This window comes from Lolium rigidum, chromosome 4, assembly GCF_022539505.1.
Source record: "Lolium rigidum isolate FL_2022 chromosome 4, APGP_CSIRO_Lrig_0.1, whole genome shotgun sequence".
Classification (NCBI taxonomy): domain Eukaryota; kingdom Viridiplantae; phylum Streptophyta; class Magnoliopsida; order Poales; family Poaceae; genus Lolium; species Lolium rigidum.
This window is the reverse complement of record NC_061511.1, coordinates 166,276,885-166,288,883: the sequence shown is the minus strand read 5'-3', so window position 1 is coordinate 166,288,883 and position 11,999 is coordinate 166,276,885. Positions and strand designations below refer to the sequence as shown.

At 51.9% G+C, this 11,999-nt stretch overlaps 1 protein-coding gene across 1 annotated transcript; it reads right to left on the bottom strand.

Annotated features, from left to right (window-relative positions):
* Positions 1–5,492: 5,492 nt before the first annotated feature.
* Positions 5,493–6,916, bottom strand: LOC124705750 (GATA transcription factor 2-like). Its single transcript, XM_047237453.1, has 2 exons — positions 6,354–6,916; positions 5,493–6,209 (listed from the first exon to the last, which is right to left on the bottom strand). Exons 1-2 carry the CDS (start codon positions 6,717–6,719, stop codon positions 5,493–5,495), a joined length of 1,083 nt encoding a protein of 360 aa, XP_047093409.1. The 5' UTR covers positions 6,720–6,916.
* Between the last annotated feature and the right edge of the window lie 5,083 nt (positions 6,917–11,999).

Here is an 11,999-nt window from a genome sequence, read left to right as displayed (position 1 = left end):
CTGTGAAGCAACTGTTGATGAATTGGTGTTGTGTTAGTTAAATGATCCATGATTTGTTGCTAGGTTGGCTCTAGCATGTACTGGCATGCCTTAGCAAGCTGCTGATGATCACATGATCATCATTTGCTTGAAAATGTTGTTGTTTCATAATTGTGCCTCACTATTGCTCTCACTGTGTTGTGTGTGCATCACACAGGCTTGGCCTGGTGTGTGCTGGTGCTTGCTCAAGCATCTGTTGATGCTTGCAGTGATCCTCTGGATCATTTGCAAAGCTCTGGTGTATTGACTTCTTGTATATTCATTTATCTGTGTTGTCTTGCTTGGCTAAGTGGATAAATGATGTGAACTGCTTGCAGTTATGATCATCTGACAATTAATTTGATTGAGCTAGAGGGATGCCAACATCTGTTGGGAACCCTAGCTCCATTTGAATCCTTCTGGGTAATGATATACTGCTTTGGTGGCTTTCTTGTGTGGCTAGGTAGTTGTTGTGACCCTAGCGGTCATGTCTGCTAGAAATGGTTGCTCCTACCCCTGTTGGATGCTTCTGTGCACTAATCCTGGTAGTCCTTCATAGACTGCTAGGTTATTTGATGTTGAAATGAAAATAGACATATAAATGTCTATATTCTGATGGTCTTAAAAGGGCTAGTGTAGTCTGGTTATACTTGGATACGTTTCTGGGATGGTTTTCTTTCTCGTTTCCATTTGGAAGATGCTACCACTATTCTGGTTGGCATAACCATGGGTATAGGCTTGATTGATCCCTGGTCCTTGCCATTTCTACCAGGTTACACTTGGTCTCTGACCAAATGATGATCAAAACAGGGTTACCCCACCCTTTGTGTGCTTGTGATCATGCTTGTGGAATTTATGAACAAAACCATCTGGTTTGTTCATGATGATGTGTATACCTCACTCCAGCTCCTAGATAAAGTTGTTGTGGTAGAGGATTTGCTTCTGGTTAGTTGATTTGCTTCGATGATGAGTCGGTGCTTGCCCTGCTCCTCCTTGTGAGCTTGATGCTTCTTGGTTATTTGCTGTGGTGGTGAAGATGTGTTGAACAGCAGTGGTTGTTCAAGCTGTTCTTGTGTTCTTGTGACTTACCCTGTGAGGCTGTTGTTGATGCAATGGTTAGGGTTTGCTTCAGAAAACCCTTTATACTTGCCCTCTCCCTTTCCTTTATGGCCGACAGCCAGGCTGTACTCCTCCCCTGGTTACTATGTGTGTGGAGAGCATGCAGCAACCCTGGTGTGCCGTTGAGCATGCACACAAGCATTGTGTGCTGCCTGGTTGTGTGTATGTGAATCCAGCTTGGGACTTGTGCTGTGGAAAGATCAGCTTCGGCAGAGTTGATCATATCTCGCTCAATTTCCTTTCTTTCTAACCTACCAAGTGGCTATGCCACTTGGCATAACACTTGTTTTATTTTCTTTGTGTTTGTGTGCAGGGTCAAAATGATGATCAAATGGACATGAAGATCATCAAGCTCAAGATTATCCTGTAGTTTAGGATATTTAATTTATTTGTAATTTTCCTCTTTCTTTTCTATTTCTTCAATTCATGTAATGTGTTGTAACTTCATATTTCATTTCTGGATATTGTAATTGACATTGTATTTTGTGTGTTTATCAATAAAGCTCAAGGTTTTCTCTAATGAGCTTTATTTATTATTTGTATATTTCATTATGTGAATTATTATTATTTACTTAGTGAATTTCCTCACAATTTAGATTATGAGATATTTATTTAATGTTTGAATTTGAAATTCAAATTCAACTTAGGTTTGAATTCAATCATGCAACTTAAATTTGAATTCAGTCATGCAACTTAAATTTGTGATGCAAACTCTCCCCTCTCTTCTCAAAACCCTAGTTTAGTTGAATAAGGAACAGGTTTGTCGCACTCTCGAAACCCTAACCCTGTAAGGTGTCGAGAGAGAAACTTGTCCCCCTTCGATGCAGTTTTGTTTTAAAAGCGCGAAATTTCCCCAGAATTTACGATGCAATGCACATCCCTTTCTAAAATCTACCCCTCGATCGTCTCTAAACCTGGGACATTACAATCATAGTAATAGTTAACTTCATAATCTACAAGAGATCACAATCATAACCTATACCAAGTACTTCATGATGCACACACTGTCAACATTACATCATGGAGGAGGAATAGACTACTTTAATAACATCACCAGAGTAACACATAGATGATATTCAACTAGATCACAAAGAGAGAGATGAACCACATAGCTACGGTAGAGCCCTCGACCTCGGGGAGAACTACTCCCTCCTCATCATGGGAGACAACGATGGCGATGAAGATGACGGTGGTGTCGATGGAGATGATTCGGGGGCAATTCCCCGTCCCGGCGGGGTGCCGAACGAGACTCTCGTCCCCCGAAACGGAGTTTCGCGATGGCGGCGGCGTCCCTGGAGTCTTTCTGGAGTTTCGTCAATCCGTGTCGAAGTTTTAGGTCAGGACGGCTTAAATAGGCGAAGAGTCGGAGCCGGAAGGGCTACGGGGCAGCCACACAACAGGGGGCGCGCCCCCTTGGGCCGCGCCCCCCCTTGGGCCGCGCCGCCACCATGTGTGGTGGCCCTGGGCCTCTCCTTTGGCCCCCCTTCGGTGCTCTGGAAGCTTCCTTGAAATATAAGATACTGGGCGTTGATTTCGTCTAATTCCGAGAATATTTCCTTACTAGGATTTCTGAAACTAAAAACAACAGAAAACAGGAACTGGCACTTCGGCATCTCGTCAATAGGTTAGTTCCGGAAAATGCATAATAATGACATAAAGTGTATATAAAACATGTGAGTATCATCATAAAAGTAGCATGGAACATAAGAAATTATAGATACGTTTGAGACGTATCACCTCCTTCTTCGTCTCGATGATGACACGCTTGGTCTCCAAAGTCTTGGTCGCTATCACCTCCTTCGATTTCATCATTTGATCAAACTTGTCCCTCAACAATGCAGCCTCCCCCTCAAGCCCGAGCCTTTCATTCGCCTTCTTGTTCCCCTCCGGCTTGTCGGCGTTCCGGCCATCCTTCTCATCCTCGGTGTCGTTAAGCACAACCATTGAAGCCTTCTTTGGTGCGACTTCTTCATCCCTCAATTTCCACTTGGGGAGGTGTTGAAGCATATCAAAGCAATGATGCATGGTGAAGCTCTTTCCCTTGCTGCCGGCCATGTCTCTGTACCTCGCATCGGCAATGTGATCCTACATATGCAAAAGGAAGCAACAAATCGTCAATATGTCACCCAAGCTAAACTACAATTAGCTTTACCATATGCACTCACATATTCATCGATAGTTGCGCCGCTAGGAGGATTGGACACCACTTGGTCCATTGCTGCCGCCCACCGGCTGCAAGCCGGTTGATCGCGTCCCAACGACCTTGGAGGGATCGGCACGTGCGATTGACAGGATGGCGAACGCGTGGCATCAGCTTATGAAACTTGTCCTCGATGTGTTGTCAGTACCGCTTCCCGGTTTGATCGGTGCCAGAGACGGCATCCATCCCCACCGAGGCCCAAGATCGGCACAAGGTGGCGTCTTCAATTTCCGTGTAGTTTTTGGCCCGCCTCTTCTTTCTATTTCCATCAGCCGTGACCTCCACCACACCCTCGTCCCCTTCATCTTCCGCTTCGTCCCCCTCGTCCCCGCAGTTCTCAGCTCCGCCCATGCCATTTCCGAACGGAGGGAGTGGGTTAATCTCCACTTCCTCCAACATCTCCATGTAGGAGGCATTCTCCTTCCTAATCGACGAGGCCTCAGTATCTACTCGCAAACAAATAAACGGAGGAAGAGTTCATGTGTACCTTGTTGAACCCTCGTCGAGCACGTCCTAGGCGACGGTCCCGCTTGCTTCCTCCGGCGGCGGCGGCGGCGTCGGCGTTGCCGTAGGCGTGGAGGGGACCGGCGGCGGGGCGCCACGGCTCATCGCCGCCTTCACTTTCGTCCTTTTGGGGCCCCCGCTCTTCGGTCTTGCACGGGGCACCTTCGGCTTCGTTGCCACCGCCGAGACATCACCGCTGGCCGCAGCGGATTGCGGGACCACATGCGTTCCCTCGCGCCACCGCTTCACTCCGCTCGTCGCCGAGACCGGCGTTGCTTCCTCCGCGGGGGTCGCAGGGATGGCAGGGGTCCCCGGGGTGGTTGGAGGAGCGGCGGAAGCTGCGGCGATCACGGGAGAAGATGGCGGCTCCTGCGAGGTACCAACGGCGGCCGACGGGGTCGATTCGAGACTCATCGGGGAGAAATCGGAGGGTGGCGACGCAGAGGAAGGTGAGGGCGCACAGATCGACGGCGGTGGTGGTTGGGAGGAGCTGAAAGTTCCCTCGCGCGCAAACTAGGGATTGTGTTCGGGCTGCGTTCGGTTCGCACCGTCGGCCCCTACAAATACAGGCCGACGGAGCGAACCGAACTCAGCCGAAAAAATATTTTTAGTTTTCGCTCGTTTACGGATCTGATCGGCGCCCTTTTTCGACCCAAACCCGTGAACTGGTGGTTATTTTTCGGTTTGAGCCTTTTACGGGCTTTGTTAGAGAGGCTCTTACGAGTTTCAAAGCACGGGGAGACGTGGTTTGTTGAGCGCTACTTTGTGCAGCTCCAAGAAAACTCCCCGCAACATGCGGACGTACGTCCAAAGGAAGACGCACATGCGAGTCGGCAGGGGGCGTATGCACCCACATGCACTCCATGCCCGCAACGGGGCTCCGCCCCAACCCATCTTTACTCGCCCTGCCTTCCTGCCTGCACTGCACAGAAGCGTAACGGAAGCGTAATGAAGCGGGGCACCATCACGTGACCGCAACGTTGCCCACTCTTTTCCCTGCCGGGAGGAAAGCTACGTGATGGGCCCCAGTCACGTGCCTGCCGACCCGTCCACCGTTCCCGGCTCGCACTCACTCGTCTTTCTTTTTCTCGCCATTGATTAAAAAGCTTCTTGACCTACCGGTGAGAAAAAATGGAGTCAGTGGGTGGAGCAGCAGGGTGCTGTAAAGTCTGTAATAACCACGGAGTACTACTGTCGCTAACGATAACGAACGCGCAGTCTCAGCGCTGCTAGCTTCTCCTTGGACATCAGCAGGAATAACTGAACTCAAATTTTGCCAGGATAACGCAGAGGTGACATGTACTGTAGGATGGAGAGAAAACTGCTGACAACGAAAGAGGCCGTTAAGTCGTTCTTTAGATTTCGGAATTATGGATTAATCACGGCGGCAATTATACCAACAGAATTATCATTGAGCTAGCTCTCTAGTAGCAGAGAGCTTAGAAAGGAGGTAGGTACCGACAAATTAATTAACAAAAAAGATGCACAAAATATCTCGATAAAAAAAAGAAGCCAAGAAAAGGAGCCTGGAGAATTTCGCAAAAGGATCTACTAGCTAGCTAGCTAGGCTACGCTGCGTTGCGTTGCATACGTGCGATCGATGCATGGCTAGCTCCACCCGTCCGTCCAGCAGCTTAACAGCAACGACTAATCAACATATGCCGTAGTCCCGGAACATGCTGAGCTCCGGCTTCACGTCCACCCCGGCGCCGGCGCCGGCGGGGTCGACGACGCGGTGGTGGCTGCCGCGGATGAGGACCATCTCCTTCTGCCGGCGCAGCTCCATGACCTTGCGGTGGGAGTTGGAGTGCTGCGTCAGCAGGAACGTGGGGCTGGCCGCCGGCCGGTACTCCGGCACCAGCCGCCCGGACTTGAACCGCACCCCGCACGCGTTGCACAGCGTCTTGGGCCCCAGCGGGCCCGTCCGCCACTGCGGCGTCTTCTCCGACGCGCAGTGCGTGCACCGCCGAACGCCGCCCTCCACCAGGCCCACCTCCCCGCCGGCCATGCTGGGGCACTGCTTCCTGTTGTTGCGGCTGCCGCTGCCTCCGTCGCCGTTGCTAGGCCGCGCGTGCGCCGAGGACGGGAAGTCGGACGACGAGCAGGACGACGACGACGGCGAGGGCTGCGACGGCACCAGGGAGTGCCACGCGTTCGCGGCCGCGGCGCCCGCGCGCGACCGCTTGCTTCGCGCGCCGCGGCCTGGCGCCGCCGTCACGCAGCTGTCCTGGCCGGCCGAGCAGCCGTTGCTGGCCGCGTTCGCCGCTGCCGCCATTGCCGCGTGCGAGGCCGAGCAGTAGTTCGGCATGTCCGAGTAGGAGTCGTCCACGAACTTGGATAGCCATTCCAGCTCCGCCGCCTCCTCTCTCTGAAACGCGCGCATCGATCCATACACATCGTTAGCTAAGCATGCAGTTCGATCGATCACGAGTGTCAAAATGCACTAGATTATGCGTGTACGCGTAATTGCATATGCAAGTGGCCGATGCGATCGTTAAGACGTGGGGCTTACGGGGATGTAGAACTCATCGGCGAACGACAGCATGGACGTCTGGTGATCGGACGACGTGGCGGACGGAGTGGTGGCGGCCGACGGCTCCCCCGTGCCCACACCGGCGCCGCCGAGGTGGTGGTATTGGTTCCCGTTGTCCGCGGCCACGGGGAAGAAGTCGTGGGCGCCGGCGCTGGAGAGGTCGAGGAGCTCGTCCACGCGCATGCCGGCGTGGTCGCCCATGGGATGCATCCCGTAGAAATGGTGAGCAGCCGCGGAGTAGGTACCAGCGGCGTGGTGGCTCATCGGTGCGCCGGTGACGTCGTGGTAGCCGCCCAGCCCCATGCCGAGCTCCACGCCCATGGCCATTTCCCACTGCGACGCCATCCCAGCCCCGATCGAGGAGAGCGAGCTAGCTAGCTGAAGTGCGGCGTACTTAAAGGAGGGTTTCTGGGGATGAGCGGCCCGTTCCAGCACGAGCTATGCTAGCAGTGGAGCGAGTGAGTATATAAAGTGTGAGAGAGAGGAGGATCTAGAGGAGGAGAGCTGCGAGATGAGAATGGAGGAGGAACAGTGCGGGCTGGGTTTTGAAGAGCGAGCGAGCTCCAATCAGTCACCAGTGGCAGGAAGGGTTGTTGCGAGATAATTAATAGGAGTAGGGCTGAGAGAGAGAAGGTGGCGTTTAATTTGTGTGTGAGAAAGAGAGTGTTTAAGGTGGTGTGCGATTAGGCGGGAGTAGAGGATTAGCGTGCGGACAGGAGAGGAAGCTGGCTGCAACGTACCCCGGCACAGGGGCAGGCCTCCAACGTGCCCGCCCATCCCCTCTCTTTCTCTGCCCAGTGCCCACCCACATTCATGTGCGCGCCAGACCACGTACGTCTCTCCCTCCACTCCTGCCCAACCCCAAGCTTTAATTCCCTTCATCCCCTAGCTTGCTGCCTACTCATTTCACTATGAAAATGTACATGGGAAGCTTTGCTAGCTAGTTTACTCACAGAGCGATTTTTTGGAACATGGCTACTGCAGAACCCGATAAAACTTAGCGTCCTCTACGCGCAAATTTTTTGTTCGCAATTTTTAAACCTCTAGAAATACGATCTTTTTTTTGCCGCTACAGTACAATGGGTTCCAATGGACCTAGGTTCCATTGTGTATTTTCGGTTTACTCATGGGTTGTTACCGGTTGGTTCTCAGTCGACTTAGAAATAATTTCATTCTATGTTAGATGACGTTATTTTTCGCAAAAAAAGATGATGTCATTAAATCTTAGTTGCAACCTATTTTGCAAATAATGACTAACACGAATCATAAAGCAAACTTAACACTCTGAAGCATACTTGTTAGTTGCATCCCTATTTGCAAGTCACTACTAGATATCCCAATATAGCCGAGGGTGGAATAACCGTCAGACATTTCAGTTCACCGTCGGCTATTCTGATATCCGATGGTATACCGTCGGTGATCTCATGTCGGTGATGCTCGGTCGGCCATTGCTCTACTTGCCGACGGTACTGTAGGCTATCATATTTTCCGACGGTACAAAGCCGAGGGTGAGCCCATCGGTTATATCTTAGAAAAGGGGGCCACCTCATAATGTCTATAACTGACCGCTCCCCTCGGTTATGTATTTACTAAAAGTTCTTTACTCCCATCGGAATTCACAATCGTCGATGGTCTATATGTCCCGTCGAAGATAACTATAGCCCAAAGAGCACAAACCACCATCAGTAATGGTAATATCCGACATGCCAAAGAACCCAACAAAAAATATGATAATTGACAGTGCCCACATTCTCAAATATTGTTATTGTTGTGTTGTTCGTAGAGACCGTATTGCTATAAAAGATTATTTCAAAGTTGCATGTTATTGGCGTGTTACCGCAGGCGCACGCTGGTGCACCGACGGTAGGCTTTTTCTTAGTAGTGAACCATGCCGAAGCTGACATATGCGACAAACAGCGTGGGGTGGAGGTCGAGCTTGGTGAGTCAGACGAGAAGGAGGCAGCACACCCGCCCTCGCCCGCTAGAGGCGTGGTTGAGCAAGTCGTGGCCGGGGAAGTTATTGAGCTCGACGACGGTGGGACCGGATGGCGGCACTCGCCGCATGCCATGTTGTGCGCTAAAAGGTTAGAACCGTAGAACCCGTCTAGTCAAACCATCCAAAATCGCAAATATTGGTTTGGTTTGAAGAAGCCGTGCAAACCCCATGATATCTAGGGTTAGTTGCAAGTGGAAAAAAAATATCAGTTACAACCTCATTTGCAATTGAAAGAATTTATTTACAATTTATCTGCAATTTATATGCATGAATCACGATGCAATTAAACGACGAGAATGAGCACTCAGAGCTAGCAGAACCGTTACTCATGTCCTCCACCAATTAACTACTAGTAACCTTTAATTCAACGAAAGAAGAAGAATCTGCCGTGCATGTTACTTTAACCTAACCGACCCCGTCTCTTGCCGCATGAGCACACGCCGTGCGCACCACGTGATCCCGTGAGCTGTAGCCCTGCGGCTCGTGTCGCCCCATAGATGGACGGAAGAAGAAGTGGACGCCCAAGGAAAGAAAAGGCAAGCATCCCTAGTGGAGTACTCCTCATCCTGACCGGGAAATTGAATGCTGCCTCTGGAGTCTGGACGCGGGGGCACTTGGTACAGCCCGGCAGGCACGGCAGGAAAGTCTGACGCCAGGAAAGGCCACCCGGCCAAGAAAGGTTCCGTTCCGGGGAAGCTCCGGTGGCGGTGTTGATTGCCCATCCATCCGTCCCGGAGCGAGCTGGCTGCTGCCTCGTCTCTTTGCCGGTCTCGGCGCGCAATAAAAGCCCCTGCCGCAGTACAGTAGCTAGCTTGCTTCGCGCGCACCGTTGCTCTTCATTTCGAACTACTTCCCGCAGACTGCCACAACCGGTAAAGTTTCCGTTTATTTTGCCAAGCCGGTCGATCGGCTGCTGTCACGACGTGCAGCCTGGCGGCCGGGCCCGAGGAATCTTTCTTCATATAGCCCGGAGCCGCAGAGGCCAATTATATGTAAGAAAGGAGAAAATTTATCTTGTGAAAAGCATTATTTTTAGCACTAATTTGTCTTTTTGGACACACGTCACATGCCAAGTCGATTTGTTATGAAACGATATTGTGAGCGAGTAGCACATGAAGATGTACGTGCGAATTTATTGTTTTAATTTTTTTAAAAAAAAATTCAAAATATATGTAAGATGCATTTCCCTCTCTTATCTCAGCTGCCATCCTCGATCCTCATGTACATGTACTCCGTTTTAAGCATTGCATGTAACGTCATTACATGTTGCGACTATGTAGTATTTGTTTGCACGCAAATAAGTTGTGGTAGTACTTTTGTTTTCTGACCACCAATGCCGTATATCACAGAGAAGTCAAGTTTCACACCGCAGTGAAATTTATCTTCATCGGTCACGGGAACCAGACCGGATAAGCTAGAGAAGGGCTACACCGGGGTTTGGCTGCCAGTCACTCGCTCGCTAGTTCCTCCAGAAGATTCCTTTCCCAGAACACGCTGGAGAAGAATTGCGTGGAGCGGCGGCCACTCAATCAGCTCGCTCGCTCGTCGTTGCGCGGTAATCAATCATGAGCGGTGCCGGAGGTGGCGGGACGCTGCAGAGAATTGTCAAAGACGAGCGCGCGGGGCCGGCCATGCATGCAGCTTGGTGCTTTGCTTTTGGCGGCCGGGGTAGGTTCGGACGTACGGGTTGCGGCGGTAGTTACCGCAGGTAAAGAGCAGCAGGGTTGACGTCGATGCGATGCAACGTGGAGTGTCGGCGCTCGTAGGGACCTCCTCCGGCTCCTCGCTGCAACCCGCAGTGCGTCCACTCCACACCGGCCCTCTTCTTGTTTACTTTGGACCCATCACCATTTTCTTCACTATCCACCGTTGTCCAGTGCAGGTGCCAATGCATTGCGGGCCCACCTCGTTTCTCACACGCTCTCCCCATTTCATCATTCTCTCTCCTCACAATCCAAGGCTCCACCAATGGCAGGCAGCACGTACCGGCCGGCTACCGCGGCTCGATGAGAGAGATGGAGACCCGAGGCATGCATGCACGTTATCCACACGCGGACGGAGAGTCGGAGACCATTGGCGGTAACAGTGGCGCTCCGTGGTAAAATGGCAGGAGGTTAGAAAACGGACGTACTCTGTGCACGTAACGCGATCGACCGGTGACGGAGCTCCGTTGAAAATGACCGCACCGATAATATTCCTCCTCATCATCTACGCACGAACCCTGTACCCGGCTTCTCCCTCAGTCCCTCTCATCAGCTCGAGAAAAAAGCCGGCGCCACCGTAAGCATGTCCCCCGCACGCCGCCCACTAGTCTAGTCCACTAGCCCACTAGGACGTGGACGCCTCCTCGCCGGCCGCTCCGTCGTCCTCCCTCCCGTACGACCTTCATCATGTTATGCGCTAGCTAATCATCCTATATATCATCACACCAACACGCATGCATGCATTAGCATGCACGTACAAGCAGCATCAGCAAGGGTCCAAAACCTCTCGATCGACCAATCAGCGCGCCACCAAGGGTATCTAAGAGGCGTAATTAGTTAGCCGTTGTCATTTGGCGTGATCCACAATTTGGCGTAATACATTATAAGCTACTAGCTGGTGTTTATCGACGTCGATGGAGGACTCTCTCTCTCTTCCAGTGACGATAAACAGGGTGAGCAAAACCGCCGGGCCTCGCCCACATAATCTACGTACGGGTCGGGTGACATGGCCGGAGATGTATCTTTCTTCTCGCCACTAATTAATTAGGCTGTACAGTAGTACGTATCGAAGGACCACCGCGCGCGCGCGATGGTTACCAATAATAATGATGGCCGTAGATCAAGCTGATTGATCTCGTCCAGACGAACACCGCTGCAAATATCCAATATCATTCCCTATTTTCTCGTCCATCATCATGATTGTGCGCGCGCGCCCGATGTACACAAGAAAAACCAAAGAGAACCCCAATGATCGGCCAAATGCTAGGGTCCCAAGCATGAAATCATGCGCGCCGGTGGTTGATGGATGGGCGACGGGGATGGTCGCCATTTCGCATGGACCACTGGGACGGGACTGTTGCGTCTCGGCATGGACATGGGTTGGAGGACCACCGTACGTACGTACCGGCCTCTTGCATGCACCCTGGCCAACCCACACTGTAGAGTGTAGACATACACTGTGCGGCAACAACACGTATGAACTGACACGCAGGCAGGGCCGCCGGCGGTGGGCCCGGTCCCGTTAGCCTTGCTGGCTGCTCTTGGCGTCACGTTGCGTACCGCGTGTGGCAGTATTATATGGTGCGTCCCTCCCAGAATTGACGGATAGTTTGGGGCCTACACGCGTGCGTGAATGTATTCGCGGTGCCAGTGACATGCCTGCTAACGAAATGCCTGACAGTAGCCAGCTGGTACGAGTAGATTAATTTACCACCAATAATGGAGTGTCCATGTTACCGAGCCGGCAACGGAGGATTGTGGACGTAGTACTGGAGTTGGGCACCACTTGCAAATTGCGGTGCGTAGGGATGCGGAGGCGTGGAATCAAGCCAGAGCGACGAGGATCCCGAGGCGAGCCGAGTTTGGCGCCGGGGGTGCGAGTTGGCGTAAAATCGTTGAGTCACGTGCCCGCTCGTGCTTGCCTAC